The sequence below is a fragment of the Phaenicophaeus curvirostris genome, chromosome 8 (genome assembly GCF_032191515.1).
Source record: "Phaenicophaeus curvirostris isolate KB17595 chromosome 8, BPBGC_Pcur_1.0, whole genome shotgun sequence".
NCBI classification, from domain to species: domain Eukaryota; kingdom Metazoa; phylum Chordata; class Aves; order Cuculiformes; family Cuculidae; genus Phaenicophaeus; species Phaenicophaeus curvirostris.
Genome location: NC_091399.1, coordinates 5,737,540 through 5,755,146, shown reverse-complemented (window position 1 = coordinate 5,755,146; position 17,607 = coordinate 5,737,540). Strand labels below are relative to the sequence as shown.

The window sequence follows — 17,607 nt, the reverse complement described above, 5'->3', positions numbered from 1 at the left end:
ATCTTGTCTGCATGCATAGAAGTGGCCTGTCTATGGAGGAAACAGATTTTAGTCATCATGATCAAGAGCATAGGAAATGCTTCCCATGGCCCATTGCCACACTCTGATGTTTGCATTTCTTTTATTGTGTGAATTACGTAGGGCTTTGAGTTCCCTACTAAAACAGGGCTTCCAGTGCATGGTCACCTCCATAGGGGAAACAGGCATTTTCCGCAAAGGCCAGTAGTGGAGTTAAATGAGATAGATAAGGGATATAGAAACAAAGACAAAGCACAGGGAAGTGACTCACCTGTGGGCTATCAGCTACGAATACGGAAGATTGTTGATAGTCATGAGGGGTCAGTGACATGGCCACACTGTGACATAGCTCCCTGGTCACAGGATCTCACACCCATGTGGGACAAACAACCTTAATGCTCGTAAGGCTTCAAGAGTGGAAGGGCCCTCATAGTTTGGATAGTAATATTGCTACAAATTCAGACGGCCCCATACATTGCCTTTGTTAACTCACTGGTAGCACGTTGAGGGCTTAACTTAGACCTTCATCATACTTTTGGTGCTCTGCGCAGAAGTGACTTTATCCCTGGGACAAAGCAGCGCTTTCCCTCATGACTGTCAGCACCCGGCATAAACCATCCCTGCCCAAATGAAGCCCTGAGCCAAGAGCGGCTTTATCTTGTGCGCAAATACAGATTTGACGTTTTTTCCAGCCCTGCTCGGGTCACTTAATTAAAAGCCTAGGAAGTGAGCACACATGAAATCATTCCTTCCGTACAGGCAGACAGATGGAGAGAAATTCCAGCCTGTTTCCACTCTTTTGTCTTCAGGGCATTTTTGGAATTTCCTTCAGGAAGTGAGGTTATGACCCAGAGCCTTCCTCAGCGAGTAGGCTCTTGTTTCCCACAGTAAACCTTGCATGGCAATGACATACAGTACGAGAAGGTGAGGTTTATCTTCACACTCCAACTGCATCCTGTATGAGCTCCGTGGAACTTAAAAGTAATACTGAGAGGGAGTGGCAGCAAGAGAGGAAATGGAAGTCAAGCCTTTGGAAGAAGAAATGGACTATCTATCAATAATGCCACCATGGTCTTCACTGGTGGACCAAACAGAGCTGCAGGGTTATGTGGTGGAGGCCGCCATTCTACGTTTCATAAACTTCCTTGATGTTTGCAAAAAGCTAAGAATTAAACTTCCATATTATACTAGTGATACAAATGAATTATTTCACTTATTCTACTCTAGGCAGTCATGGCAAAGCTGGCAGGCATCTGGATTTTCTTCTGTTTGTACTTCCTTTGCTGTTGGGGAAAATAGCCACTGTAGAGATTCTTCTAATGGCATTTCATCAATTTCATCAATATTTCAAAAAAATAAAACATTACATTCTAGCATTCATTTTGTATTTTACATGATCGTGTAAGTGGCATTATGCATCCTATGTCCCCACAGAACTGGCTTAAACCCAGCAGGTACTGAAATCAAGGTATTCTTTCACTGACTTCTGTCAACAAGAAACAGCAACTGGCATGAACCCACCCCAGCAGTACAAAACTACTAGTAGTGTGACAACAGAATCTTTAAAAAAATCAGTTTATTAATGTTTAGAAGTCAATAAAGCTATGTGCAAATTGAACAATAAAAGTCAGAAACATTTTAAATACTATTTTTTAAACCAGAAAAAAATCAGTTTAATTGCACTGGAAATTTTACTACAAAGGCAATAAATTTTCTTTACAAAATACCACGTCTAGGAATTGCCAGTAACTGTAAATCAGTCAATAGCTCTCAGCTATCCCAGATATACCACTTTTGTTATAGTAATACTCTAGGTGCATGAAGACTCCTGCATCTTATTAACTTATTTACATTGTACACATTCAACCCCATTAGCACAGGTTAGAAAAATAGAGGAGTAAAAACGATGCTGTAAAACAAATACATTCAATTTAATGACGGGTTCTTCTTCCATGAACTGATAACATACAGACATCTTTGCTGAAATTATAGACATTAATAAAATGTGCCAAAACATATTGCATTTTGTTATGGAAGAGCATTTATCTATAGTCATTTCACTTCAACATTCCTTATTTTTTTTCTGAAACTCAAGATATTATTTTCAGATTTTCCAACTGATCTTTACCTTTGGAAAGACTATGAACCTGACGCTGAAATGCCCCTTCGGTTTTTCACCCTTCTTACTTAAGCAAAAATCCTGCTGTTGGCAATAGTATCTTATATGATTAGATTTACTTTCAGTCATCTTAAAGAGAAATGACCTTTAGTTCTACCTTGCATTTGTCATGATATTGCAGTTTATTTAATGCTGTAGAGTAACAAGGCAATCGATGTATGGGGCCAAATCCTGCTCTGAGCTACTCCATAAAATCTGACGCAGTCAATGGAATTGTACAGGTGAAAGTAACTGCAGAGTCTGGCTTCAAATGTAACATGGACCACCAGCAAAAATTCATAGCTATGATCTTGCTAAATAAAACCCCAACAGCTTTGGACTCTGCAAATAAAACCTTAAGACTTAACTCTGGAAAGTGATGCCAAATTATGGCTGTATGTGGTCCAAGTTGTATTTCTGTGAACTCTTTCCTCATTATGTGCTAAACAAACGCTTCTGACCAACTATACCAGAGCCACCACTAAACTCAAAACAGAAAGATCTTTGTGTCAGTGGTTTGCTGCAAGTAAAGGAGAAATAACTTCACATTCTTCTCACAGGGGAAAAAAAAAAAAAAGATTCATTCTCCCTCCTCCCCCTCTTTCTTTCTCTCACACACACCAGGCATCATTTCACCAAGGCATCAGTCTTTCAGAGTTACTAAGGAGATTTCAGGATATGAATGCGCCTGACAATCCTGAGCTGCCTCAGTGCAAAGACAAAACATGCTCTAGGGAAAAAAGATTTTCAAGCCAGAACAGTCTGTCCCATTTCTTGAACTCCAGCCTCGCAAGTGCACCGTTTGCCTCATTAGAACTAATGCTACTTGCTCACTTAGGCCAACGCTGCCGCCATGAGCAGGAGGTGCCTCAGCTCCCCAGTTTCAGAAGAAGGCTCTGAAATAACACCCCCATGGTTACTCCTAAGAAGATGAGGTAACATTGCCCGAAGACATGATGGTTTCAGGACGGTCGCCTTCCTCCTTCTGTGGGTGGGAGGAGTTGTCAGATTTACTCCGGCTAAATTCCATTCCTCCAATGATTGGCCTCTTGAATTTGGTCCCCGAATCTGCCGCAGGACATTTGCAGCAGCACAGAATCTTGATGAAAGCCCTCCGCATCTCTTTGTTTGTCAAGGTGTAGATGATAGGGTTCGTGGCTGAATTGAGCACGGCCAACACTAAGAAATATTCTGCTTTATAGAGGATTGGGCAGGTCCTCACTTTACACCCCACATCCAGTAAAAGCAGAATGAACAAGGGAGCCCAGCAGGCAATGAAGGCACTCAGGACTATGATCACTGTCTTGAGCAAGGCTAGTGACTTTTCTGAGCTCCTAGTGGCTTTGGTAATGTTTTTCCGAAATGTCAGCCTGCGGCTCCTAGTCCTCACCATGGAGTAGATCCTGCAATAGAGGACAACGATAGATAGCAAAAGGCCAGTGAAAACAGTGGTGCAAAAGAGAATATAGTGCTTGTGGTAGAGAGGCAGCACGGTGGAGCAGTTGAACAAGAGGCTGATGCAGTTCCAGCCCATGATTGGGAGTCCCCCAAGTATCACGGAGATAACCCAGCAAGCACTGATCAGCAAGAAGGAGCGGAAGCTGTTGCTGCCATTGTGGAGTTTCATCTTCAACATGGTGATGTATCTCTCAATGGCAATGGCCAACAAACTGAAGACAGAAGCTGACAAGGCAACAAACATGCTGCCCTCTCTTACAAACCACTGGGAGGGTGTGAGGCTATAGGTTTTGTGTCCAGATAGGAGGAGGTTGGCAGTGTAAGCCACACCAGCCAGCAAGTCCGAAAGAGCCAAGTTCCCAATGAAATAGTACATGGGTCTGTGGAACTTCTTGGTTTTCCAGATGGTAAGCAAAACAAAAATGTTCTCTAAGATTATAAAGCAGCAAATGATGATAAAAACCACCGATGTCACTTTTATTCCACTGTCCGCATTCTCATTTAGTTTTCCCGTGTAATTATAATGCTCTTTGATGACATAGTTGACATCAGTGTTGGCGAGGTTGCTGACGACCTTCAGCGAGGCGGTGGTGCCGCTCATGGTGTCCAGCTGGGTGCCGCTTCCCCAGTGGCCACAGGACGGTGACACCGAGCGCAGACCCGGTGGCTTCCCTGGAGCTCCTTGGCCCCACAGCCGGCACTGCCGCACAGCCTCAGAAACCGCAGCTCTGGGAACAGAAGGCACAAAGCCCAGAGTTAAAAGAAGGCAGGCAAACAACGTAACAAATGATAAACGGTTTGAGATCGTCTGCTAGTTTAATTGTACATCAGAGTCACAAATGCAATGGCACAGGCATCAGTTCTATTCAGCTGTTAAAACATATTTTGAAGATGGTTAGATGTATTCAACAGGTAAAGCTAAGAAGAAAAAAGTTCAGTCATGCAGAGTTGAACAGGTAAATTGGAGGCAGCAAAGACTGCGTGACTGGACTTATTCCAGTGGGAAAGGTCTCAAAGCTCCCCAGCAGTAAGCTTTGGTGTGTCTTTTTCTTCAGTAGGAAACACACTTTGCCATACAACAGCAGAGATTTAGAAAGGGAAAGGGCTTGATTTGATTTAACTGCAAATGCATGAAAGACTGCGCAGAAACTGCTTGCCAGGGACCTGTATTCTCCTGCATTAATGAAGTCTGGATCTGTTTTAGAAGGGGGCAGTTATGCAATTTACTGATGCCATCTCCAACAGCGGTGGATTCACTGAGGTGCCTGTAAGGGAGCTCACCTCGAAGCTGTAAACAGGAAAGGGGTGCCCTTGCTAAATAAAAGAGCTTTACAAAACCCCGAGCAGAAAAGAGTTTAGAAAAACCCAAGAAGAATATGTAAACGAGCTAAACAGTCAGCGCATTCCGTGGGACTCAAACAAAGAACGGCAAAAAAGTACGTGAATAATTAGCGCTGCAGGGTCTCGAAATGGGCACGATTAAGGAATACAGGCATGGAGGGAGCTCCTCGTAGGCAGAAACACCTTCTAGTGGGCATTTAAAGAGAATGAAAAGACGTGAAATCCCGCAAGGCAAGAGCAGGCGGGGTTGCTCCATTACAGCCCAAGCGGGAGGTGCGAGCCCGGCTCCCACCCGCGCCGGCCCCGTCCCGCACCGACCGCTCCCGGGCTCCGTCCCGCTCCCGGCTCAGCCCCCGGCCGGGCTCCCCCCGCCCTTACCTGGCTCAGGCGCGGCGCGGAGCGCGCATCGGCCGTGCGCATCTTTGCGCGCCCGCGGAGCGACTCCGGCGGCCCGGCCGGGGGCTCGGTGGTTTTAATGTTCCAGCAGCCGCCGCTCTCCACCCCGTTTCCGACCGTCCCCGCTGACTCCTCCCTGCCCGGCCGAGAGACCGGGCCGCCCCGCCCCCGCGGCGCTCCGGGACCGGGACCCTCGCGGGGCCGGGGGGCACCGGGCGGGCAGGGCGAGGGGGCCGGTATCGCCCCGGGCCGAGCGCGCTAAGGGAACCCGCGCTCGCCGGGACGGTGCGAGGGGTGTTTAGGGAAATACCTGGAAGGGTGAACTGTGGAGTCGGAGCTGGCGCCGGCGCTGGCGGAGCCGGCGGGAGAGGCTGCGGAGAGGCGAGGGCAGGAGGAGCCTGGGCGGCGGAGCCTCCGAGGCGCGCGAGGGGGATCATCCTCCAGTACCTGAAGGGGCCGCGAGAAACCTGGGGAGGGGCTGTTCGCGAAGGCCTGTAGGGATTGGGCTACGGGGAACGGGTGTAAACTGGAGAGGGGCAGATTTAGGCTACACATAAGGAGGAATTTCTTCCCCATGAGGGCGGTGAGGCCCTGGCCCAGGTTGCCCAGGGAAGCTGTGGCTGCCCCAGCCCTGGAGGGGTTCGAGGCCAGGCTGGATGGGCCTTGGGCAGCCTGGGCTGTGGGAGGTGTCCCTGCCCATGGCACAGGAGTTGGAACTGGATGATCTTTAAGGTCCCTTCCAACCCAAGCTATTCCATGACCCTGTGATCTTAAAGATGGAACAGTGTCTGGAAAAACACCGTTTGGAAGCAGATGTACTTTCAGAGGGATATCCTGCCTAACTTTAAAAAAATACAATTACTTAAGTGAAACTTAACTCTACTTTAGCTTAAATCACAAATATTCCACTTTGTGCAATAGCAACTCCTTCTTGTATCCCCGCGTCACGGCTGAGGGGACTGTGCCCACAGCCCGGGGCTCCTGGACCCCATGGGGGGAATGCGGTTCCTGCCAAACCCAGCCCTGTACTGGGTGCTGACCCATGCAGCAAACGCCTTGGCACATTCAGAGACCCACGTCTTTGAAAACATGAAGGAAACTTTTACTTTTTTTTTTTTTTAAACAAAATTGCCACTGAGAACTGCATACAGCAGGAGCAGCGCTTTTTCTCAGTCCCTGTGTGAGAGATCATGAGTTTTGGTTTTACAACTCTTTTTCTGGTCAAACTTTTAAAAGAAAACCCACCTGAGTGTTGGCAATCTGCTGCTGCGCTTACTGCAGTATTTCCCTCTTCCTTCCTTGCTCTGTTCTCTTTAACACCACTTCAAGTGGAAACACAGAAGTATCACAATAGGCCAGAGCTCAATATATTCGGTCTTTTAGTTCACAGCATCACACCAGGCAATTAGCAGTAGCAGTTGTGAAGGGGAAGCAGCTTTCCTCCAAAAGAGGGTAAGAGGAACTCTACCCTCAGGAAGAGAGTCCCTCTTATTTGTGCTTCGATCGCTCCACGCCTCTCCCAGAATGACTCAGATAAATTACACTGGCAAACAGACATTTACTCTTCCACGACAAAGCTAGAAAACTTGAAAAGCTGTTTAGCCTCCTGAGAGCCTGGAGGAAAATGCAGCCGTTAAATTACAACTGTCAGAAAAGGCATACAAAATAAATCATGCTTGAGGTTGACATATGCATCCCCTGCAACTGCCTGACGTACCCTAGATATTTCAAGCTGTGCCCCTTACATAGCTAATTTATAGAAAATACTAAATAAAAGTGCATTCATTAGCCATTTTCCTCTAGGAAACAATTCTTGCATAATTTTAAGCAAGGGGAACATATTAAAGGAACACGCTTTAATTAAAGGACAGAATGAGTCAAGGTTTCAGCAGTCAGATGTACAGCCTTTCATGTTTAGGTTATTGGTCAACCAACTGAGAGGGCTCCAACTTAAGAGATGTGACATCCAACAACTTATTTGTCAGAAGCTGTGTAAAATACCTGGGCAATTTCAGTTCCACTCCAAACACCTGGGTATTTGTATCACAAAAAGCATCATTAAAATGATTCAAACACATTTACAGCCCTCCTGACATCTCAGCAGAGAGGAGAGTGAAATACAGCTTCATTCTTCTCATGCAAATTAAGCCAGATCACCTGGATTTGCACTGAAGGCTGTCTAAAACCTCAGGTTAACGCATAGGATGTAGGCTGCCTACAAGGGCTTAAACACAAACAGAGGTAAATTCAGGTTGGTCTGGCCAACTCTACCATAAGAATGCTGGTTAAGTGAGGTGATCTACACCAGGGTTATACTTCATCCCCAGCAACAGAGCAAGAACTCTTAACTCTTCACCTACTACCTCCCCAACTGCCAGGTCCAGTGTTAAGGAATCTTGTCCTTCTCTGAAATGCACTGCAGAAATCCTGGGTACCTATAGCTCCTTTGAGAACGTGACCCTGGAATTGCCTACAGTCAGAATAACAAGAAGGGACAACACAACATTACTCATGCACCATTTCAGAAATAACCATAATGCAGGCCTCGCTCAGATGCTAGGGGGAGGGCTGCACACATCACGATCACCAAACTGATACATAAATGCTGCTTGACTTGGGTGAACTGGTTAAAAACGTCCACAAACATAAAAAGGCAGACACTTCTGTTCACAGGGATCTCAAATATGTATATGCTTCCAGATACTTGAGTTTTTAGGATGGGCAGAAACTTACGTTTCACAGTATGGCACCAAAGAAATCCCTAGGCTGCCTGTGACAACCTAAGTTTTTGTGGAACTCCCTATCAGAACTAAGTGTGGTGGGGATTTCAGAAACCTGGCTAGTCACAGGGCCATTTCCTTGCAGGCAAATGCTTTGATCTTGTCAGAAAAGAAGTTGCAAGCTGGGGTACTCCCAAAGCCTGCATACCAATAGATCAGCAGCTTCTGACACCACCAGACCCTAGTTGCTTAGTGCTAGCACTGCTGCACAACTCACAATTGAATCAGAATAGTATCTGAACATTATATGGCTTGAAAAGATACAGAAAATCTCTGCAAGACAGAGTAACAAAGGATTCTTCTCCAACATGTTGCCCTTCCACACTTTCAAAATTCTTTATCTATGTAAGCAAAAAGTGCTTTTATTCCTTCTGATGCAACTTAGGCCACAAACCAGAGCCATTCCTCCCTGATGTGCTAGGTCAGGACAGGAGGTCCTTGAAACAGTACCAACAGAACAGGTTTGCACACCTAGAAGGCACCCAGAGTGGTCTGCAGAATCCCTCCCCAATTCTTATGACTAGAAGAAATGTAAAAAAAAAAAAAGTCAGATTTGGATTTCTGCTGCAATCCCAGAACAAATATTCCATATTTTGAAAAAAAACCTCAATATTTGAATGCACTGTAACATGCTCTTATTTGTGCCTTTAGGTAACTAATTGTTTTCAAAATCTGTAAGGAAAAATAACCCATAACAGATTGTTCAAGTGGGTTAAAGTAACACCTTAAATGAAGTACGCACAGGCAGAAGAAACTTAATTATAACATTGTGAGATAGCTCAACGCATACTGGGAGAATATGCCAGAAAGTTCCAAGAAAGCAGAGAAAATACTGGATGTGTGCATTTCTGTATCTATAAGAAAGCAACAAAGAAAAGAGTAAACAAAATTATTTTATTAATTCGTTAACATAATAGCAAATACAAGTCATTAATACTGATATTTTATTATTAGTTGATAATTATTAGGTACACTCTGAGGACCCAAGAGAAGACTGTATATTTATTCTTCAGTTTAAAAAGAATTAATGTTTCATTTGCATCCCTTTTGCAGTACAGAACACTCTGGTGTTAAATTATCCTTTCTGCAGTGGATAGGTTAGATGAATTAATTTTCTGTTGATATTCATGGTGTTCAAAAATTCTGTATCTTCTTCCCTTAGATTAAAATAAAAAACCTGGTTTGGAGGAAAAAAAAAAAGAAAAGCAATGAGAATATTTCAAAGAACATTCAATATTTGTTTAGTATTAGCATTCTATAATTTAGGTGGTCTGTTTTTAGTTTAAGTTTAATTCAAGTTGATAATTATTTAATACTAAATGGCCTTTTTTGTTTTAAAAAGCTATTGTAAATAGTATGCTATATTCATTCTTGTGAGAATTTGTACTTTGTACTAAGCTGAACATAACATTAGGAAAAGCTTAAGTCCAACTGGAAAGAACTGAAGCAGTTGAGAAAGTGACAAGCAATAGTCTTCCTGGATATCACTACACCCAAAACCATAACACATTTTAATATATGTAATGATGATCGATGTTTTTTTCATATGTATTATAGCAGAAGTTGTACAGTAATGAAACTGTACAATGCAGCATTAGAAAACTTTTTGAAGGTTAATTTTTTATTCCAGTGGTATGGATCAGTCAACTACAGTCCTACTGTTCCTCTTCTGCTAGGATAAACCAAAGACATTAAGGGACATGATAACTGAATTTAACATGGCACTGCAAAGAAACAGAATTCTGAGATAAAAAATCCACAGTTATTTGGCAGATTACAGATATTATTTATCTGTAATTCCTGGGGCAGAAGCAGTAGATTAACTATTTCCTTTAAAAAAGCAATAAAAAACCCAAACCACCTGTGATAATTTCTCAGATTAATCAAAGGCACAAAGGTACTTACACCTGGTTTATAAGACATTTGTGATAATCATGCAAAAATGTCACAGACCTTGTGATGTAAAATAGCTGCTTGTTGTTTCATTAATCTAGAGTCCATTAAATACATATTTTTCAACATCAGGAAAGTGAATTTGTACCACAATGTAAGTATGACTTTGACAGCTGTGCATCAGATTAATCTTCCACCACCTTAATATTGTACCCAAAGCAAGTGATCATCTTGGCAACATTATACTTATGGATATTCAACAGGATGAATCCAGGCCATAAGGAACCATTAGGAAAAAAAGAATTAGAAACTGCAAAAGTAATTGCACACTCCCCCCTGCTCCAAATTTCATAGCCAAGTTATGAATTTAGCACTAGTTCATTATACTGGAATTTGGAAGCCTAAACTAGAAAATCCTGGAAATCTATTTTGCTGGAGAGAAAAATAGATCTATCATTAATAACATGACAATGCTGCCAACATACTGTTGAGTTTCCTAGTAGTAGTTCAGCTACAGAATGGTTCTCAAAAGGCACTGGCTAGCAAAGCCACTATTAAATATTCTTCTTGGGCACGGTGACCAAGATTGGTACAATGGATCTGTGCAGTTGCTCAGAGAAACACATCCCTTAATGTTGGTCATGCCTACACTGTTTACAGACCAATATCTGTCATATCACTGGGAAGCAGAATCAGTGTCATTGCTTTAAGTTAATTTCAGGCTTTGTGGTTTGCATTTTTGTGTTTGGTTGGGTTTTTTTTTCTCTCAGTGAGCAGTGGCAAGTTTTGGAGAGAGTTCACATGCTCTGGTCTCGTAGCTGTCATTACTATTCTGCAATGTCCTAGCAGTTGTAATTAGTCCTATGTGATGCTGCGGATGAACAAGCAGCCGCTTATAAAGACAAATGGTAAGGCTGCTTTATTTATACAATAAATCTAACAGGCTCACTACAAGGCAGTGCAAATACTTAACATTTTCTTTCAAAAGTGCAGACATCTTAATGGAGGTGCGAAAAGTGCCAAACGATTAAGTACAGAAAGAGACACCTAGCACAGCAACACAAAAAACTGGGAGAAGGTTGGCTTATCCGATATGTTTGCCCAATGGACGCTGGTCAGAGATGAGCTTCAAAGCTTTGGAAGGGACGTGGCCATGTGGAAAGAGTTAACTGCTTGCATTCAGTTAGTGTCAGCAACAGCTACTCCACTTTTGTCACCATTTTCAAAAACATGGGGTTAACGTCAGCTTTCCTGTCAGAACAGTTCAGCACTGCTATTTTAAAAAGAAAATCAGCTGGTGTTAACCACAGTGCAAAAAGAAGGGTGAATACCATGCAGCCTTCTTGGCTTAGTGAATTTGTGAACTTACAAGTATTATAGTCTATTACACACAGTAGTCAAAAATAAAAGTCTTGAAAGTAGAAACACTTCTGCAGCCTGATTTTAAAAAATGTCCTGAAGTATGCACTTCACAAAATCATTCCTGTTATTTTTTCAATTAAACATTCTTAGGTGCCTTCATCTCCAGTAATAGAAAAGATGAAATTCAGAAACAGGCAAGAGAAGGGAGAGGGAGAGACACTCAGAGTCCCACAGGAAGCTACTTGGCTGCACAGAAAATGGCCTAACCCTTTCTACTGACTTTCAGTTTATTTTTTCCTTTCCTTTGTTTCAACAGTTCCATTCCATTTATAGTCACAGTGCTCCTGCAAAGGCAGCTGATGGCACTTAGGCAGATAACATTGATAAACTGTATCTTATTTTAAATAAGGGCTTATCTCAACTAGAAAGGAGTGCCCAATCAGTCACCACCATAAATGACCTACTTAATATGGAAAAAAGTGCCTTCAATTCCAGATGCATTCCCTATTCCTGTTGGCAAGATGACGGGTTACAGTGATAAAATGGATTCATTGCTGTATCTTAAAAATGGTCATTGTAGAAAGGTGAAAAAGTTTTCTCTCTAGAGATAGCTTGTCTTACAGAATTGTGGACAAGAGGAGGAATTTTAGTTCTGGGGAAGAATATGCAGATAATTCCAAGAATTAACTTGAGGGATGAATTCCATGTTTGTTTGTTTTTTTAAAAATCTTAAAAACTGAGTACATCCAGCCTAACTGACCAAAGAAGAAATAAAAAAAAATTGAGTTAATCCTGATTTTGTAAGTTCGACACTTTTATATCCTTTTCATCTTCAAGGTTCTTCTTCTATTACAGAACATCACTCCTCACTGCCACCTCTAAATCTCACTACTGTTCATTTTCCAATTTCATATGAGTTGTCTTATTTCTTTACACTATGATCAAAGTTTTAGAAATGTTCATTTAGATGAGGCGATGTGGACTTATTCTTCAGCAGACTTTACTTAAAAAGAAAACAAACTATCGAATCTGTAATGTCAACTTAGTTGTACAGAGGAGCATAAAAAATTAATGCACTGAGTCTGTCTTTCCCTCTGCAAAATGATCAAAAGTAAAACAGGATTTACTCAATGATTCTATATTAACTATCATACTATAAATCTTGTGAATGCCATATTCCAAGGAAGAGGCACAAGTGATATCTCCCAAGCACATCTGACTATTCCTTTCATTACTCATTGTGCTGCTTGGATACCGTGATCTAGATCAGAGAAAATGGTGGCTTTCAGCAAGGTAATCTGGTTTAGTTCTTTTTAGCTCAGAACAGGGAGGTAATGTCAGAAATAAATGCAGACAAAACAAGAGTTGTTCTGACCAACATGGGACTTCCAGCCAGGTAGCTGAATTTAGCTGGAATTTGCTAGCATACGTAAAGATTCGGTTGACTTTGTACGCATCATTCGTGTTGGAAATTGTCTGTTGATGTGATGTCTGTTTCCTTAGAGACAACTAGAGGTAAAACTCCAACTTCTCTTTTGCAGTTTCTGATAAAGTCTTCACTGCCAAAAAGCCACACTGAGTGAATATTAGGCAAACAATTCACTCCTAATCCTTGTTTTACTAATTCAGATAAACTGTGAAGTAAGGAGTCCCTCAACAGTAACCATTTTTTTTTTCATATTGCTAAGGTATCATTCTAGAAAGTGACTTTTCAAAAGCAGGATTAGCTGATGACCGCTGGTTGAAAGTTTTATTTCTGGGCAATCTTTCCAATTTTCAATTTTCACTTAGTCATTTTCTGCAAAAGCTAAAAAAAAAAAAAAAAAAAATTCTAAAATTACCTTAGTTTTATAAATAAGCCTTATTTTTTTGAACTACTGAATCCATCAACATAACAGTTAAGCCAGGATCATAGCTGTTCTTGGACACCTAGGGTTGCATTCCCAGGTACTGAAGCACCCCAAACTGCAGGCCACACCTGAAACTCTAGAAAATAACTTTACTGTGGAAATTGTCTCTCTTTCTTGGCACAGTACACAGTACAAGTATTTGTGAGCACAGATTTAATACAATGTCTTGTATTTTAAAATAATCAATAATGTATTAGTGATTCCAGAGGCAAATTTTTGTGGCGATGTTTACCAGCAAAAACCAGCCAATTATTCTGAGGAGCTGTTATCAAAAAGGTAAGTTTGTCTCTGTCTTAGCCAAGCTGAAAAGAAGCATTACTTTGAGGACAAACAATGCAGGCTAGGATATGTGATTGCTGTAACTCACTTCTTGATAAAAACTAAGGAGCTTTGTTTCACGATATGACTGAAGCAGAACAGCACTGGGAAAACTGCCTCAGGAAGTCCACACACAATATAAATCATGGTCAGATTTTCCATACCTTTCTAGACACAGGAACTCCTAAAATATCAAACCAATGTGACTACAAGTTGAATATTCTGGTGATAAATGACTCTGCAGACATATTTCTCAAAACAGATTTGTAAAGTACATCTATCTATATATACTTCTCACTCTCTCTATATACATAGATATTTTATAAGAAAATCAGAGGATCAGTAGAGACACTTAAAGAGATTTCCAGGACAAATCCAAAATGAAAGCTAAATTAATTCTCACTAAAAGCTACACGAAACTCACCAGAATTTCCAGGAAGAGAAAAAGATCAGTAATAAGAAAGATATCTGCTTGGCTCTTAAAGTTTGCAGCTTAACTCTCAGCCATGCAGACAGTTTATTTGTACATGGACTTCTCTGGAAAGATCTCTACTTTGTTATACCTATAGGCTAGTAAAAAATAATATGCATAGAACTCTCTGGGACAATGCCATTATTATGCAATAATATGCACAAAACTTTTTGGTGATGCTTAAATATTGCTTACTACAGTGACATATTTTTGATGGAGAGTTGCAGTATATTGTACAGTATAAATACTGTAATATTAATGGTATTAAAATATTTTTTCACTCATTTTTTCTTCTTCATCCATTGTATCCCTCTAACAAAGTACTCAAAAAATTATTTTGTTTGTAACACCTGTGTTTTACACTATCAGGTAGCATTTTTAGTTAAATGTTTAAAGAAGGGATATCTCCTTGTGCTTGTTGATTAAATGGCCTGATGGAGGGACGATGCATGGGCTTCACTGAACTACAGATCAGGACCTAAGATGGAAATGTAAGATCTCTGTACAAAAGTGCTCCCCCAAAAATATCTTCTGTCTGTTATCAATGTTAAAGATTTCAAATCAGTTACCATTAATAGCAGACATTAATCTTACGATTATATTCTTATTGTAACCTTCCCTGACTTTCAATTACACGGTGTGAGTCATTGATCACAGACAAAGGAAAAAGCTCAAACCTTCATTCACACAATAAGGCTCGGGTCCCAGGAAACATGTCTCCCATCATGCAGTCCATTCAGAATTTCAACATCTTCTTCTGCTATTGTAAAATCAAACACCTAGGAGAAGGCATACATAGTTAACATCATGAACACAGAGAGAATCAGGGGTGTTTCTGTTACTTAAACTGACCAAGATTCATTTAAATGTGTGGCAGAACTTTTCCATATTTTGACTCCTGGAAATTCTTCTTATAGTTTGTCATAGACAAATATTCCATTAAGCTGACAGGCTCTACTGGATCCTTTGGTCTTTTTGTGACACGTTTTTATTTGTAGATTCTGTTGAGATTGTCTTGTAGCACTCTACCCTCAGGCAAGGGTCCAAGACAATGTGAGTATCAACGCTGGTTTTGAGAGCACTCTGTATGGTTACTGCCAGAGGTATATGAATACCCTGACTGCAACCCCTCTGGAAACCTAAGCTCAGTATTTCGCTTATATCGCAATGTTCAGTTTGTACAGTTCTTTTCCTCAGAACTTTAGCCAAAAAGAATTATTAGAACGTATCAAGACTTTCACAAAGCTAGCAAACCAAAGACTATATCTATTTTTAATGTGTGTACCCAGACAGGACACTTATGGATCAGCTGATACAGAAGCAGATACAGGGCTACAGTGCCTCAGCACTGACTGAAACTTGAAAGGAACCACCTGTTTTCATGCCTAAGTTCTTACAGCCACCGACTTCTCCCGTGACAAGACCTGCAACATGAATGATGGTGTCAGTGTTTTCTTAGCAAGTGTCTTATCCAGACATTATCACTTCAGAACTGAAGTTGCTTTAAATCAGTCTGTTGTCTTTGTCAGAGCTCCTCCATACTCAATAAAAAGATCCTGTGGAGCCTGAACTGCTGCCCAATGAGCTCTCTTCCCATCCTGCATTACCCAGCAATTACAGTCTGCTGGAATGACCCTTGTAGTCAAATCTCAGTGCTCAAAGTTTTTAAATCTAAACCAGAGAACAGTCACACAACTAGAAATATATCATATCGTATCACATTATACATTGATGGCTTAGTAAGGTCCATGCTTTCGCCAGTTGGAATAGAGGTGGTAGAGACTCTGGCCAACATGCAGGCATAGGGGAAAGGTTAAAGGGAGGTATGATAAACAACATCCTATAACTGTGCCAGTTCTCCCCCCTTCCTCTCCATTCTAAGTGTTTTAAGGTTTGCTGAAATGCATTTCCTCAGTTGTGTGAAATGAACTGGCAGGGCTGTAGAGTAAACTCTATAAAAAGTATAATTCATCTGAATTTAAAATACCATGGGCGCAAATAAAATAAAATTAAATAAAAACTAAATGTAATAAACATTAAATAAAATAAGGAAGGGTTTTTAACCTGGTTTTGTTTTCTGCTGTGGTTTGTAATACAGAATAACAAACAGTTGTGCTTGTACCACAGGAGGTGGTGTGCATGTCAGAATAAATAGTCAAGGCAGGAGGTTCACAAACAGGCAGAGCCACCAGGAGATACCTACACACACATGCACACACAGTGATTTAACTGGCAGACAGAAGTTTCATATCTTCTTGCAAAGTTTCTTCCTGATTCACTAAACAGTTCATAACCCTATGATATTTTTGGAAGTAACAACAATGTTGTTGTGGTTTCCCCTTCCCTCTTCCAAAGAAAGCACACTTTCACATTAGAGGAATGGAGAGAAAAATGAAGTAATGAATTAAAAGCATTTGGTGTGAAAAGGAAGAAAGGGAGGGGAGGGGAAGGAGAAGGGAATCACTCTGCCAATCCTCATTTGTTCCCCAGTTTTCTTTGTCCATCCTTTTCATTCTGGGACATTCTCTGCAAGTCATGTAGAAGGAAAAAGGTAGTCAGCTCTGGCAAGGCCATGATTTCCTTAGAAAGTCTCTATCCGGGATATCCCCAGGAGAGTTTTACAGCTTTCATACAGTGTTATGCATAGGATACAAACTCCTTCCACTTACCTATACGTGTGTCACAAAAATGACCTAACCAGAACCACACTAGAATGTTCTACAATCAGCCAAGTTACACATAAAAATATTAACAATAAAAATCAACTACTAGAGGTCTTTCTATGGATGTATTTTTTATACACAGTGATTAAATGTCCAGCTGATTTCTGACATTTGTGCATTATTGTTTTCTACAACACGGTGGTGATTTTATGGCACTATAACTTGCCAATTTTAACTGACTCATCCCAATATAAAACTGATACAGGAAAATGGACAGGCAAAAAGTATTCAAAACAGTAATTCAGATGTTAGTCAGACTTGAATGCCTAATCAAATCTTACCTTGCAGTTTTCCTGTATCCTTTCAGCTTTTGTGGACTTCGGAACAGTGACAATCCCATTCTGAAAAACATAATGTTTCTCATCACTGAAATTTAAGTCTCAAAGAAAATATTCTCTCTTCAAAACATTTCAAGACATTCCTTATGTCTTGTGAGGTTTTAATTTCATTTTCCAGACGACACTGACATTTCTATATACTATCTTTAATTACTGTTATATACTCTGCATCAAAGTCCAACATAGATTATGTTATTTTGGTCAATACACTGTTTCACTGCTTAGTACTTTGTGTTGAGTGACAGAAATGGAATGATGCCCCATACTGCTTGTAACTTTTAGTTTGAAAATTTCTCATTTATTGGTGGTTCTTTTTAGTCTCTACAATCAGATTAATTGCATATTTAAAATACCGCCATGCTTTTGTACTACATTCAAATTTCTAGTATAGCACAGTTGTTTCACGTGATAACATACCGGAGGCAAAAATGCTTTCTGTA

At 41.0% G+C, this 17,607-nt stretch overlaps 1 protein-coding gene across 10 annotated transcripts in view; it reads right to left on the bottom strand.

The window, feature by feature from the left end:
- Positions 1-1,577: 1,577 nt before the first annotated feature.
- S1PR1 (sphingosine-1-phosphate receptor 1) overlaps positions 1,578-17,607 on the bottom strand; it is a 57,430-nt gene continuing 41,400 nt past the window's right edge. For 2 of the 10 annotated variants that reach the window (XM_069862214.1, XM_069862215.1), the window contains exons 6-8: positions 17,111-17,170; positions 14,784-14,885; positions 9,240-9,328 (exon numbers count right to left, since the gene is read on the bottom strand). In XM_069862214.1, the coding sequence (XP_069718315.1) occupies positions 14,790-14,885; positions 17,111-17,170 (156 nt within the window). In that variant the 3' untranslated portion in view covers positions 9,240-9,328; positions 14,784-14,789. Of the gene's footprint in view, positions 4,363-5,353; positions 5,514-6,616; positions 8,681-9,239; positions 9,329-13,247; positions 13,393-14,783; positions 14,886-17,110; positions 17,171-17,607 lie in introns of those variants that run through there. The other 8 variants (XR_011337842.1, XR_011337845.1, XR_011337843.1 and 5 more) reach the window with 8 other exon arrangements.